Below are 16,191 nucleotides of genomic sequence, written 5' to 3' on the forward strand. Positions count from 1 at the left end.
AACTCCTATCCACCTACGAGACCTTCATTTGCAGCTTGATTGAGGACTGCTCTCCCCTCTGAGCTGGCTTCCCTGCCTCACACCTTGCTTAGGTTGATGTCATGGAAACCAAGGCCTTTAAAATTATTGGAATCTCCTGTCCTGAGGTGGAGTCCATGGACCTATCACTTTTCCATTGCAGACAGGTCGGTGGTCTCTTTCTCTTCTTCCACCTCCTTTCTGGTCTTTCACCCTCTGATCTTTCTGTGCTTTGTCTCCCCCCTACACAAGGGTTTCTGCAGGGTGTACATGGTCCACCATCAACCCCCTTCTGGTGAAGCAACCGAAAATCTAGGATCACTGCTCATTCACACTCATCCGTTCCTCTTTTTTTCCCCACCTGTGGAACCAACTTCCACACTCTCTTCAATCTCATTTTCCCTCCATCCTCTCCTCTCCAATACCATGATCTTTTGCACCTTCGTTACCCACCCCCACCCCCAGCCCCAAGCCCTTCTCCTTCCAAATTTCCAGTTTTATCCTCCTGTGAGTTTCCTTCTGTATCCATCTTTTCCACCCATGCATCCTGTCCTGCACCCTATTCCTCCCCACATCCATTGTTTGTCCAAGTCTCCATCTATCTTGGCCTTCAACTATGCTGTTGGTGTTCCCCCCTCTCTCCACCGTTCCTTTTGTCTTCTTATGTCCTGATCCGTTTGGTGTATTTGCTTTTCCATGAACCTCGACTCTGTGTACAAGAAAAAAATTCAATCATATTGCTGAAAATAATCACCATCGTAAGTCACTGAATGATGCCTGACAAAACCACCACCAAATCATCATAGTCATCACTGTGTTCATACTCTTTACAGAGTGGTGGTACTTCCGAAGCAATTCCTTGGCAAGGGTCGATGCAAGTCGTTTGCAAGTCAGTCCAAGCAGGAATTTTGAATTTCTTCAGGATGCCAGCGATAATTCATCTACCCTTTGCAAAGAGCACAACATAATCTTTAATGTCCCCAAACTTGTTTGACAACAGACAGGATGCAAAGCTTAGCGTCCAATCTGAGGGAAGGTGCACATATCGATTCCTCTCCTTGCCTGCGAAACCCCAGGATGATGGTTTATAGCTGGGCTGAGATTCAAACCCAGGCTGCACAGCATGAAGGTGAGTGCACATACATTGAGGGTATCGCACCAGCCCACCACCTCAAATAGATACAGTATGCTGCATTTCATTCCTAAAAGTTCATTATTACCTCCACCACCAAATGTGGAAGGAGGTTACATTTTCACCTCTGTCTGTCTGTTTGTTTGTTTGTTTGTCTGTTTGTGTGCAGGATATCTCAAAAAGTTATGAACGGATTTGGATGAAACTTGGTGGACAGGTTGCGTGTGTGACAAGGACAAATTGTTTTGATTTTTTGTAAAGATCCGAATATGAGAATTATACAATTGTTAAAGTGATTCTTCACCATTAAAAGATTGGGCCAAAAACGATACATATTTATTACTAGCAAATACCACCCATCGCTTCGCTGGAGGGAATACTGGGAGGGGGGACGAGGGGGGGGAATAGGGGGAAGATGGGGTAAAATAGGGGGGAGAGGATGAGTGGTGGGGGAGAGAGGAGAGAGGAGAGGGGAGGCGAGGCAGAGAGAGGGAGAAAGAGAGGTGTGAGAGGGAAGAGTGAGGAGGGAGGGAAGGTGAGGGGGGTTCAGAGGAAGGGAAGGCAGACATGCAGTGGAACATTAATTACTATTCCTACTGTCTCATCAAAATGCTTCTACAAAGAATAACAGTGAAGATGGAAACAAAATAATGTCTGAAATCCATTTTCTATTGGTCATACTAAAAATACCACCCAGAGTCAAACACCGCCCAGGCACGTCTGGAAACAAAAGCCCCATGGACACGTCCAGAGACAAACTCCCGTCCGGACATAAATATCGCCCGGACACATTCGGAGACAAACATCACCCGGATGTGACCAGAGCCAAGCTCTCTGGAGACAAACAATGATCGGACACGTCCAGAGACAAAGTACCATCAAGACATGTCCGGAGACAAACTCTCATCCAGACACGTCCAGGTCTAAAAATATCTCCAACAACTTCTGTCGCTCTTCCTTTCCTTCACTTTTCCATTCGATGATACTATCACTTCCATCACTGTCTTTCCGACCGATAAAGCAACTCTTTTTGGTTCTCTTTTCTCCTCTAATTCCACATTGGATGACTCCAACATTCCCTCTCCCTCTGATGCTCCCCTCACCAATCCTATGCCCCTCTCGATAATCTCTCTTCATGCAGTCAAAAAATATTACTCTCTCTGGACATAAGCAAGGCCTGCGGGCAAGATGGCATTCCTCCCCGTGTCTTGAAGGAATGCGCTTCAGAACTTGCACCTGTGCTTGCTCGTTTGTTTCGTTTTTGTTTAAAAACCCAAACTTTTTCTCTTACCTGGAAACATGCCTTATATTAGTACAACCTGTTTTAAGGAAGGATGATGATTCAAACCCTTCTAACTACCGACCTATTGCTCTGACTTCTACTATTTCCAAAGTCTTGGAATGTCTTCTCAATTCCCATTATCTCAAGCATCTAGAATCTCACAATTTTTCATCTGACCACCAATACGGCCTTCGCAAGGCAAGATGGACAGGTGATATCCTTTCTTACATTACGAATGTCTGGGCCTCTTCTTTGAGAGACTTTGTGGAATCTTTTGTTTTCGGCCTTGATATCTCAAAAGCCTTTGACAGAGTTTGGCATCAGGATCTGATATCCAAGCTTCCTTCTTTTGGCTTTCCTCCTTCACGCTGCTCTCTCATATCGAGCTTTCTCTCCGACCGCTCTATCTCCATAATTGTTGATGGTTCAACATTTCCCCCCTTCCCCATCAACAGAAGTGTACCCCAGAGTTCTGTCCTGTCTCCAACACTCTTCCTTGTTTTTATCAACGACCTTTCTTCCACAAATTACCAAATGCACTCGTCTTCTGATGACTCCACATTACATTCCTCCATGTCTTTTCCATCTGCCCCAAATTCCTTCACTCGATCTACATCTCCTTTCATCACAGCCACGTCTTTAAATTCGGATTTGGACAAGATCTCCCAGTGGGGCAAATGTAATCAAGTTAAGTTTAATGTTTCAAAAACTCAATTTCTTCTCGTCTCTCTCTGTCTCTCTCTAAAACTCCTCTCAACTCTCCAATCTCCTTAAAAGCTCCACAATTACACCATGTCTTAAAATGAACCGACGAGGTATTACTCGGATATCAAATTTGTCCTGGAATCCACACATTGCACAAATAGCTAAGTCTGCCTCTAAGAAATTAGGAGTCCTGTTCAGATGTCGAAGATTCTTCTCCTCTGAACAGTTGCTCCAACTACATAAAGGATTGATTCGTCCTTGTATGGAGTACTGCTCTCACATCTGGGGAGGTTTCAGGTCCACATACTTACTGGACAAAATTGAATCCAAAGTTATTTGACTTGTCAACTCTACCAATGTGACCTCAAAACTCGACCGGCTCAAATTACGCTGCATAGTAGGCCCTCTTTCTCTTTTCTACAGATATTACTTCGGTTTCTGCTCACAAGAACTTTCTGCTTGTGTACCTCCACCATTAGTGAGACCAAAGAATACTCGACAAGCCACTACATCACATGATTAGTGTGTGGTCATTGGCAACTCAAGGGTGGGCCGTTACGATGTTTGTTTCTTCCCCTCCTCTGACAAACTCTGGAACTCTTTACCTTCTCACGTCTTCCCAAACACTTATGACCTTCCCCTTTTCAAAAAGCAGATTTTTACTTCCTCAAAAACTCTTGGACTAGTCTCTCTTCCCTTACTTTTCTGTCAATGCATTTGTTTTATTTAAGGCCTGGCCTCGATGAGGACTATTTAGTCCGTGACTGGACCCTTCAACATAAAGAAAAAAAACCCCATCCGGACACGTCTGGAGACAAACACCGTCCAGACATAACCACCATCTGGATATGTCCAGAGAGAGAGAGAGAGAGAGAGGTGTGGGAGGAGGGTGCTGCACTGCATTGGGAAGGGGTAAAGCAAGGATGGGAGAAAGAGAGAAAGAGAGAAAGAGAGAAAGAGAGAAAGAGAGAAAGAGAGAAAGAGAGAAAGAGAGAAAGAGAGAAAGAGAGAAAGAGAGAAAGAGAGAAAGAGAGAAAGAGAGAAAGAGAGAAAGAGAGAAAGAGAGAAAGAGAGAAAGAGAGAAAGAGAGAAAGAGAGAAAGAGAGAAAGAGAGAAAGAGAGAAAGAGAGAAAGAGAGAAAGAGAGAAAGAGAGAAAGAGAGAAAGAGAGAAAGAGAGAAAGAGAGAGAGAGAGAGAGAGAGAGAGAGAGAGAGAGAGAGAGAGAGAGAGAGAGAGAGAGAGAGAGAGAGAGAGAGAGAGAGAGAGAGAGAGAGAGAGAGAGAGAGAGAGAGAGAGAGATATGGGGTTAAGGTAGTTCACAGAGAGACTATGTGAAGCTTTATGAACAACAAACATCCAAACATGCACACACACACACACACACACACACACACACACACACACACACACACACACGCACTCATTCACTCGCTCACTCACTCACTCACTCATGCACGCACGCACACACCCATGTTCTTGGTCGATATGTGCAATTTTTGGGGAACTGGCAATTTTTGGTCATTGTGATTACTGACTACAGTACATGATACTGTATACAACCCAAAAACCGTGAGTAGCTTTCACCGAAAAACAACGTTGCCTTTATATAGACGTTTCAGGGATATGTTCACAAGCATTAATCTGATTAAAAAAAATTGGCTCGGTAATTTATAAAACACGTTAATATGGCAAATGGCTCGGAAATCGGGTGTTATTTCACAACAGCTCGCTCAGAATGACGGAGCACGAACCACTTTATTAGGATGATGGAGCATAAACCACTCACTCAGGATGATGGAGCATCATCCACTCACTCAGATGACGGAGCACGAACCACTCGCTCAGGATGACGTGGGATGGCAAAAGCATCCACATTGAGTGGATCATGATGACATTCACTCAGAATGATGTAGCGTGGTACTGATATCGACTGTAGGGCACTCGGCAAGTGGCTTAAGCACTCAAGCAAGCACTCCAATTAAATCGTTGATCGGGAATGGTTGCCCAGGCTATTGTTGCATACCATATAGGATCCCTTTAACTTTAAAGCTGGTCTTCACCACACCTGCAGCAGTGAAATAAATTAAATGAATTCGTTCAAATAATGACTTTATCCACAAAAGAGTTGCTGTTTAATGTAGAGCAACCCTGGAGACATCGCAAAGTTTAATTGCCCTTAAAATAAACATTGCAGATAAATAATCCATCACATCGTCTGCTCGTCTGTGCATGCATCACATGGCATGTTTGTTCACAGTCCGTGTAAATGTTAGAACTTCAGTTAAAAACATCTGGTTTTCACCAGATTTGCTTTGATTCCCTTTAGAGCACTTCGTGAAACCTCCGAAAATATTGACACAGATCTGGCAGATGCTATGGATAGGCAGTCCCTCTGGGGGACAGACCATGAGGTCTTGCAGTGAATGCATTAAATCATATTGCTCAATTCCATTCCATTCCATTGGGACTATACTCTGTGCAGAGCGTTGGTGCTACCGAAGCAGTCTCCTTGGCTATTGGGCACAATCCTGGATGGGTTACCACTCCGACACAGGATACCAGCAAGCTGGTACTCATTTTTCTGACCTAGTATTGATCCAACAGCCAAGGGGGATTTGAACTTAGGATGCCAGGATCCCAAACCCACCACCCTAACCATGAAGCCAACACCAGGCATATATTGCTCAATGAAGCTGGTTAATATTGGCACATTCCTAAATCATTTGTTCACTCAATACAATTCTCCAAACAGTAGAAAAAGATAAATTTAATCCTTTGTAAATTTCACATCTTCTTGTATATGTATGAAGAAATCGCCTTGCTTGCTTAAAGTAAATAGGTTTATAGGCATATTTCTCGGACTCGTTATTTCTTTAAATTATCAGATTTCACTCGAGATGTCAACACTTATATAGTCCGGATGATATCCGATCCTCAAATCTGAAAGAATATTTCGATGATGTACTTTCATCAGTCCGTGAGAGTCGACCATGGAAAATTGTATCATATAATGCATGAAGTCGCTCAAAGCTCCTAATTTCAAAACTATAGCACGTACAAAAATGATGTATACAGCGATTCGTAGCTATGATGAACAGGCATTCGATAATATGAGTGAGGAAAGTTAAAAAAGAAACAAAAAAAACTTTATTATTAAGAAATCGTCACGACCTGTTCCAAGTCAAGGCATTGTTGAGCAGGCCAAAAAACATGCGGCTTCAGACCCGAGGGAGGTTTCCAAGAATACACCGAACGACCCCATAGAGAGCCATGACCGAGGATGCACCAGATGAAGGATAAAATTAAATCAGGCTGTTAATTAACTTCAAAAGGGGTGTTTTAATTAACCCAACCACCCAATTTTCCGTCATGCACTTCCTTGTAGCTTTCTTTGTATGCATGCAGAGTTTCAGGCTGATAAGTTTCATGGTTTTGGAGTTATGGAGGAGACACCCTGACACACACACACACACACACACACACACACACACACACACACACACACACACACACACACACACACACACACACACACACACACACACACACAGAGACACAGACATTTTTATTTGGGGATGAAGTATTCACTTTGCTAAGAGCACGCTGGTAAATACTATGACCTCATCGTGTTGCTTGTCCACACATTATTAAACCTAAAAGTATGAGTCTATTCATCCTGAGTGTGCCACTGTAATGCGAATAACACAACCTCAACAAGGAAAAAAAAAAAGGAATTTGGTCACATTCTTGGGGTATTTGGGGAAAAGAAGGAATAACAGACTACATTTAATACACCCTCCCATCATCCAATCCCCTCATTGTGTCAGGCATTTGGTAACTTTTGTGCATTTCATAAACGTTTATATTTAGCATTTGAAAGTTGGGTTTGGGAGAGCATTAATAAAATGCAACTGTTGCTGTAAAGCATCAGAAGTTGGCATTTCCAAAATGATGTGAAACCCCCACAATGGCAATGTAACATGTTGTCTGCTGGACTGAATCCCCAGAAATCCAAAGATGTACAGATTTGATCAAGCCTTCCAGACATGAAACATTGAAAGTTTCCCAAACTTTCGAAGCCTGTGAAGCGAAATCATTGCTGAAAACTTCTTGCAAAGCGATGTTTGACAAATGCGAACTTATCAAACCGGATTCGGTGGTGTTGGACCAGTTGGATGATCCGCTCCGGGGTCTGCGAGGTCAGTGGTCGGTGGTCGTACCAAAGGCTTTATAAATGGTACATGCTGCTTGCTTGCTTGATGCTCAATATATATTTTTAAAAGATTGAACACGAACCAACGACCATAGGTTGGCAACCATTGCGCAGGCTTATCAAATGGTCTCCTCGTGCGTTGATGTTCCTTGTAAGGGAACACCAAAGGAGGAACAATTTGCTTCCAAACACGGCCAACCAATCAAATAAAGTTAGCACCGATTAACCATAATTACAAGATGCATTCACCACTTTAACTGCGTCATTCATTGTTCTTTGTGACACAGAGCGACAAACACGAACCCTCTCTTCAAATCGATGTTGGAACATTAGGTAAGACCATATATGGTGAGTAATGCATTTCTCCATTCCCAACCGTCGTCGATGCGGCTTCGCTGGGCAAATCCAAGAGACATGTTGTTGGAAACATCGTAATTTCTCCCATAACAGGCTGAAAGCTCAGTTTCCCGTGGGGGAAGCTGTATTGGGAAGGACATGCACAGATTCTGACAGGGGTCTATTATGCAAGGCCACCTCAAAGTTATGAGACCATTGAGACAATCTCAATCAAGTTTAAAAACTTTTTTTCAATGATTGCCGAGGTGGTTACTTGCCTATTGGTTTTCTTGATTTTAATCCAGCCTATGAGGTTCACCACCTGTGGATGGGTCTTATGGCACCGATTAACCCAGCCTGTGGTTCTTACACCACTGCTAACCCAGCTCATGGGTTTTAAACCACTGGTAACCCAGCTCATGGGTTTTAAACCACTGGTAACCCAGCTCATGGGTTTTAAACCACTGGTAACCCAGCTCGTGGGTCATAAACCACTAGTAACCCAGCTTGTGGATCTAACACCACTGGTAACCCAGCTTGTAGGTCTTACACCACTGGTAACCCAGCTTGTGGGTCTTACACCACTGGTAACCCAGTTCGTGGGTCTTAAACCACTGGCAACCCAGTTTGTAGGTGTGACACCACTGGCAACCCAGCTTGTGGGTCCTTACACCACTGGTAACCCAGCTCGTGGGTCTTAAACCACTGGTAACCCAGCTTGTGGGTCTTACACCACTGGTAACCTAGTTCGTGGGTCTTAAACCACTGGCAACCCAGTTTGTAGGTGTGACATCACTGGCAACCCAGCTTCTGGGTCCTTACATCACTGGTAACCCAGCTTGTTGGTCTTACACCACTGGTAACCAAGTTCGTGGGTCTTAAACCACTGCTAACCCAGCTCGTGGGTCTTAAAACACTGGTAACCCAGCTTGTGGGTCTTAAACCACTGGTAACCCAGCTTGTGGGTCTTAAACCACTGGTAACCCAGCTCGTGGGTCTTAAACCACTGGTAACCCAGTTTGTGGGTCTGACACCACTGGTAACCCAGCTTGTGGGTCTGAAACCCCTGGAAACCCAGCTTGTGGGTCTTACACCACTGGTAACCCAGCTTGTGGGTCTTACACCACCGGTTCACCCAGCTTGTCAGTATAATGGCATCACTGGTTAAGCCAGCTTGTGGCTTTTATGCCAGAGTCCTGGTGGTGTAATTGCGAGAATGTGCGCTCTGAGTTTGGAAGATCGTTGGTTCAAACCCTGGTTGCTTTATACCGAACACTTGAAAGTCCATGCAACTCCTGGTCCAGTCCGTGCCAGAAGTCCGTTCTTTATTTTTCTAGTTCCATTGAGATAACCAACAACAACAACAACAACAACACAAAAGTTATTTCTGAATTGTGGACACTTCAAACATACATTACATTTTCCCCTTTAAGATGGAAAAGAGCAGTGAACAAGTTATAAAATAGTACGGAACTCAAACCAATTCAGTAAGAGAAATAGAATCAGAGATTATAAAATAAATGGCGGCATTGATCGCTTGAAAAGTCCAATTCAGTCCCAAAACAAAACAACAGATCAAACACTTCAATCGACATTACCTTGCAACAAATCAAATCCAAATCAGTGCTCGGAAACACCCAAACTTAACAAGGGTAACGCTTATAGTTCATCACAAGTCAAGTCTGTTTGGTCTACGACTGAAAGGACCACTTCGAGTACGAGTTAGGCATGGGGTGACTGGATGAGCTGTAGACACTGTCAGGGTGACTACTCTGTTTGGCTCACCCAGATCTACAGTAGGCAGCAGTGTCACCAGCTGGAGGCTTCATGTCTGGCGAATCGCTTGAACCATCTTGGGCCTCACTGGTGGTGTTATAAGTATCAACGAAAGACCGATCGAAAGTAACACCCTCATTGGCTACACTGGTGTTCTTACTTAAATGTCGACGGTTAATGGCGAAAAGTGTCACCCGTTTCTCGGGACCGAACAACATCCTGTTACGAATTTGGAATTCGATCGCACTCAACATTCAGGTTCCTTAAGCTGAGTTATGTCGATAAGTGCATGTTCTATAGATAGGTCACCTTCCATTGTTTAATGGGCAGAAATCGATTAAATGCGCTGTGATTTAATTTAATAGTTAGGGAGCGATCACAACACAAAGGAAGCCGCCCCTCCCCCTCTTCTGGGAAGCGGAAGAAGAGCCCTCCCGTCCCGTGATTCATGGCGTAAGCAACTCCCTTCCACCCGCAGTTGTGCGGGCACGGGGGATGAGTCACGCCGGGAGCGGGGGAGGGGCGGAGAAGGATAAGGAAGGGGGATGAGTCACGCCGGAAGTGGGGGAGGGTCGGAGGAGGATAAGGAAGAGATCCTCATCTTTGTTCGTGTCCAGTAGTAAGCTTCGGCTTCTGTTTGGCTCGGGTCGAGGCTTTTTGGAGGCTATTTGAAGGATTTTCAGCAGGCCTTCGGGTTCTGCTTGGAGAGGGCTGGTTCAGCAAGCTTTTGCTTCGGCTTGGCTCGGGTTAGGGAAAAGGCTTTTTGAGAGGCTTTTTGAAGGCTGGTGGTTCAGTGAGCTTCTTGCTTCGGCTTGGCTTGGGTGGAGGCTTTTTGGAGAGCTTTTTGCTTCGGCTTGGCTTTTCAGCAGGCCTTCGGGTTCTGCTTGGCTCTGTTCGCATTTTGGGCTCTGGCTTGGTTCGTCAAAGAGAGTCGGCTCGAGCTGCTGATGGTTGCTTCTTGTTCTCGGTTCGTGTTGTGAGAGGCTTTGTTCATCGGAAGAGAGTTGAGCTGGTTGATCGGCTCGGAGCTTTTTGTTCTCTGCTTGGCTCCCGGCTTGGTGACTCCTTGGCCTCATCTTGAAGGTGGTTCTTCGAGGAAGCGACGCATCGACGGGAAGGATCGGCACCTCGTCTCACCAGCACGTGTTCAGAAGCGCGAGAGGATTCGCTGGAGCTCGGGAAGGATCGCGGCTCACCGCGATTGGATCCAGCTCGCTCTCGCTGGAGCCCAGGTCCGAACAGCTTGAAGACCACATGAGGTGGAGAGGTTCGAGATAGGTTCTGGGTTTCAGTTCATCTGTCCTCAGAGTTGAAGGCCTTATTAAAGGCATCAGCTACCATTTCTTGGGTGTGTGTGTGTGTGTGTGTGTGTGTGTGTGTGTGTGTGTGTGTGTGTGTGTGTGTGTGTGTGTGTGTGTGTGTGTGCATGCGTGTGTGTGTGTGTGTGTGTGTGTTTGTGTGTGTGTGCGCGTACGTGTGTCCGTGGGCCTGTCTAATAAGTAGGAAACTGTTAAGTGCATGTTTTGTATTTGCGTAGCATTTAATAATGGAACTCGGCTGTTGGTTTTTGCTGATGTCGTTTTCCCCATCCCCCCATTCATTGCATGTATGTGTATGGAAATAAATGTTCCCCATTGTTAAATGTCACCTGCTCATTGCGTCCCTTCCTCACATTGACTGCATTGAGCGTTCGGAATGTTAGCTGGTTTTCAACACCAATAAGATAATCGGGTCCGACGGGGCTTGGCAATATATAACCGCTTGGCAATCGCAATCGCAAACTGCTTAAGCAGCTCGTTTACGTGCAGGCTCCGTTGAGGGTTCGATCCCCGGCATTTCTGTCTGCGCGAATAATTAGGTACGTCGATAATTCGGCGATCGACCCTGTAGCGCGTAGACAGAAGAGTTGGCTGATCTATGGTGTGGTTAACAACACCCGTAGCTGAGTTTCGGTGTTGATCTGGAAGCTACGACTGGATTGCTCGTTCGGTGGATGCGCGGCCTGGATTGGGTTGAAAAGGTCATGCGCACGCCGAACGGGCGAAAATCTTCAATGCTGTGGCTCAGAATGCTGCTTCACAATCACAGCTGGTATCCACATTTTGGAACACATAGGAGGCTCCATTCGAACTTCATCATTCTGATGTCATGGTGGAAGATCATTGAGTGAGTGACAATCATGGTCGAACTTCTGTTTTGCCTTTTCCAGGTCAAAGTGCCTTTTCACATCATCACGGTCATATGCTATAGGCACCGAAAGACCTCGGGCAATGGGAGGGGTATGCCTTGGACGTCTTCCCATCGGTAGTTGAGCCGGTGATAGATAAATGCCTTCCTGTAGTGTTGTGTGATAATCCAGCAAGGCCAGGTGCTTGTGTGTAAATTTTCGTCAGAGTCGTTTTACTGTTTGTACAGACCTCTCTCCCTCTCCATTTGAACGTGGATATCTGGGGCGAGACATTCTGAGAATTATTTCGTGATCTTTGCAGAATTTACTCACAAGTTGTCCATTAATTACTCAGTAGAGTCTCTGGTAGACCATGTCGACTGAACTATGCTTTCAGCCGCTCAAGAGTTGTACTGCAGCGTAAGTCCGTCACTTCCTCCACCTCAATGAATTTGGAGTAATAGTCAACCATTATCAGGTATGTCTCAGCATCAAACTGGAACAGGTCTGTCCCAATTTCACTCCAAGGTAGATTCGGTGTAGGAGTCGGTTTCAGGGGCTCAGCAGGCAGGCGATTTTGATAGTCTGCACACTTGGAACAGTTCCGAACAGTTTGCTCTATGTCCACATTCATGGAGGACCAGTACAGAACCTCCCTAGCTCGTTGCTTACACTTGAGTAGGTGGTACGACGATTCGCATGCCTTTGTATATGATGTCATCCATAATCAAAAGTTCACTCTGGGAATCCCAGTATGGTCGAAGACCGAATGGTTCATCTCGCCTGGCCTCTGGCCATCCGTCAAGAATCATGGACTGTAAATGACCGAGTTCTGACTGAGTAGCTTTTTGAAAGTTTGCATACCTCTCGTCAGAGACGGATAGAAAGTCCAGCATTGAAATATGCTCCAAGTTGTCCAGTTCTGAATGAATGAGGGGACAGGAATACTGTACTGTAAATGGGGGAGGCTTGTAATACCCTACTCCACCTGGAGGCAGCACTACCCGATATACATTTACATAGAGAATTTGTGTCCCATCCTTCACCCTCCCCCCCTCCCCCCTCCAAGACCACTGGGTTATGCAAATCCTATACATCAATTGGGGTTATGCTGATCCTCTGTTGCAAGTCTGGATGTAATTGGGCCAAAACTGTAGGAGAAGTCGCCCGACAAACAAATGACGTTCCGAGACAAACAACGCCCGGACGCGTCTGGAGACAAACACCGCCCGGATGCGTCTGGAGACAAACACCGCCTGGACGCATCTGGAGCTGAGCTGTCTAGAGACAATCATCACTTGGACACATCCGGAGACAAACTCCCGTCCAGACACATCGGCAGACAAACACTGCCTGGACGCGTCCGGATTAGAAACGATGGCATCACTCCAAGTGATTAGTCCGATGACGTTATTACAGAGATTCCGTCTGCCTCCTGGTCTTATTGGCGGTACAATGTACTGCCTTTACATTTTCAAATATAGTTCGTAGTAACTGAAAAAAACAACTGGATAAACAGCATCTCAGGATTAAGGTATGAAATAGGGGGGAAGGAGGTGTCTTCATTGAGCATCACGTATTATTTTTGGAGGTGTCTATTGAAACGTTATGGAGCATTCCAGCGAGGTGGAGATGTTAGATTTGGGGAAAAAAATGCATTGCATAATTTTTGAATGACACCTGATGGGTTTCTGTGAAGTCGGTGAGAGCATGATTGGGGAGAATAAAACGTCACATATTCCACCGTTTTGACATGGAGATGCCCGTTTGCTTTGTTGAGTGGGAGGAGGGTGAGAGTAGAGATGGGTCAACCTTGGAAGGGAAGGGGTGGGGGTTGAGGACTTTCAGTGGGAGGAGGCATGGGGGGTTCAAATGTTTGAGTGCAGGGAGGGGATCAATGCCTAAAGGTTGGGAGGGGAAGGTGAGGGCTTGGGGTTGGAGGAGCGGGGGTGGCGAGGGTTCGTGAAGGGGTTGGGGAGGGGCGCGTTAAAATGTGAAAGTTGGTTGTTGCTGCCAAACTATGCATCATGGTCATGATGATTAAACAACATTTCACATTTTCTCCGTTTCTGCAGATGATCTATCTGCTTGGCACATAGCAGCTACACGTATATTACTATTAGCCATGCTTGCATTTGTACGTATGTCGGATGTGGCGGGAATCTGTAAGTACTGTATGTTTGATACATAATGTAGAAATATGCTGATTGATTACTAAAATGGTGACAATTATGGCTGATGTCAAATAGAATTGCTGGGTAAAAAAACAAAGCGCTGTTTACCCTCAAGTTCTCACACTTTTCCACAGCTGTTATGTCCCTTTCTACTTTTCCATTCGATTAGAATTATCTCCAGTCTTCATGGGGGCCTCGTCGGCTTTATAAGTCAAAACACCTCACTACAGAAGAATATAATTCTCAGCCAATATCGCTTCAATTTACTCATCCCAAACTGGGAATACAGGTTGGTGTCATACAAATTACCTTCAACATGGACACTGCAAATGATGTGTGAAGCAGTTGGGCCATGCCACTTTCCTCTGGTCTGTTTTATATTACCTTAGCTGCCCAAATTTTCCAAACACCTGGATCTTTTGGGAAAACATGCGTACTCACACCATCTTTTCGATGTATTGCTACAACTGGCAACAACACATCGAGCTGGCATTATAAGATTTTTCTATAGTTCAGAGCATATGTAGGCTGCACGGAAACCCAAGTCCCACAGAAAAAGTATTCTTGAGATGACGTGGTGGGTCACGTGATATCTGAAGTGATCAAATCTCTTTTTTTGTGGGGCAGGACCAATCCAGTGTAAAGGGACACCCAAAAACATTAAAATCTTCCTTCCAAGATATTTATTCAAGAAAAGAACAGCAATTAAGTGTTAAGTGAAGCCATATCTATTCATCAAGCCAAACATGATTTTCTGATTCTGTGGACCTTTAAAAATGGGATTTGCTTCTTCCTTGCTTGACACTCAGCATTTAAAAGGATAGAGCATGGGCAAACAATGCTGGGAAGGCAATGGCAAACCATCCAGCAGAACCCTCGACAAGAAACTTATTCCGCAGCACAAACGCCCTGTCAAGTGTAGAGGACATCACAATCAAAATGAGGTTCACCGCCTGTAGACATTATCACGGTGTTGCTGCAGAACCTGATGCCTTCCACTTTCCGCAGGTGTACGTAGCTGCTCGAAGGCAAAGCCAAAGCCTTCAAGCTGGAGTGAAGAAGGAGATGGCAGTGACCTTGCGCATACACAAGCGGCATTCCGATGGGTGCTGTGGCTCCGGCCATGGACCCATGCTGCGAGGCTCTCTATCCATGCGTCTTCTGAAGTTTTCCCGAGAGAAAAAAGCCGCAAAAACCGTTGGCATCGTCGTGGGCGTATTCGTTCTTTGCTGGCTGCCATTCTTCTTGGTCCTTCCATTAGGTAAGTCACTAACATTGATGCTTTGGTCGACTTCTCTCTTGCACGAAAATCAAGATCAAGTAGCTCCAGTTAGGACACACTGGCGGTGCCCATTGTAAAGTGTGTTTGTACTTTTCAATATTCAAAGTGCTCGGATTGGCAGAAAAGCTTTGGTTGGCATGAAAACAAGCTCATGCTTTTAAAAGAAATATTTCTCGCGAAGAAGTGGCCAATTATTGTGACAAAGCTTTCTCTTTCTCTCAGGTAATAAGGTCTTTGAGTGGTAAATTGATGCCTTCCAGCTGTTACTCAAGGGGGAGGTGTGGTTCACAGCCCCACAGAATGGGTGGAATCATGATGCTGAGATCCAAAATGCACTTTTTCTTGGCATGTTGTTTCATTGAGCAGACAAGACTCAGTTGAGCACAAGAAAATGGTATTTCATGAAAGCAAATGGATTATTTTTCTGCTTTTTTTTTCTTTCAGTCGTTTGGCTTGAGTATGAAATATATACAAATCAAACTCCCTAACTTAACATACATTTCAGTCTTCAAAGACTTGAGGGTCACGCAGACGCCATCCTAGTTTGGAGGTGATGTGTCAACATAATTTATGTTCATGATGTCAGTGTCATGTCACATCTACCGGTAGGGTCAGTGTGCTCCTTTCATTACATATGTGTGTATATATATATATATATATATATATATATATATATATATATATATATATATATATATATATATATATACACACATATACATATACATATACACACACATACAAAACCACACACACGTAGTGCTATATATCATGTCACACTGCAAGTGGTCCAGACGATTCATTCCGATTTAACCACACAATAATTCAACTTCCTTAATGATACGTAATAATCTTACATCGAGATGCCAGATGGAGAAAACGAAAAGGATTGTCTCCAAACAAACTACACACGTCTCTCCATTAAAGCTTTGCACGCTCTTCCTAAAGCTGTTATCAATTTCAGAAGGTGACAATTTTTATTTTATCACCGTGGAATAATAATATGAAATTTAATTTGGGGGAAATAAATTGGATCAAAATTAACTAATTGACCATTGCCAACCACTTCTGCCATGTCACAATCCCAAGCCTTCACCATCTTTCCA

General features: G+C 44.7%; 1 protein-coding gene across 2 annotated transcripts in view; it reads left to right on the top strand.

Moving 5' to 3' along the window:
* LOC147015887 (alpha-1A adrenergic receptor-like) overlaps nt 1-16,191 on the top strand; it is a 48,096-nt gene that overhangs the window by 13,928 nt on the left and 17,977 nt on the right. For both annotated transcript variants that reach the window (XM_085848448.1, XM_085848449.1), the window contains one exon: nt 14,812-15,064. In XM_085848448.1, coding sequence (XP_085704574.1) covers nt 14,812-15,064 — 253 coding nt within the window. The remainder of the gene's footprint in view (nt 1-14,811; nt 15,065-16,191) is intronic.

The sequence above is a fragment of the Eptatretus burgeri genome, chromosome 12 (assembly GCF_056783735.1).
Source record: "Eptatretus burgeri isolate ZD-2024b chromosome 12, Ebu_testis_v1, whole genome shotgun sequence".
Taxonomy (NCBI): domain Eukaryota; kingdom Metazoa; phylum Chordata; class Myxini; order Myxiniformes; family Myxinidae; genus Eptatretus; species Eptatretus burgeri.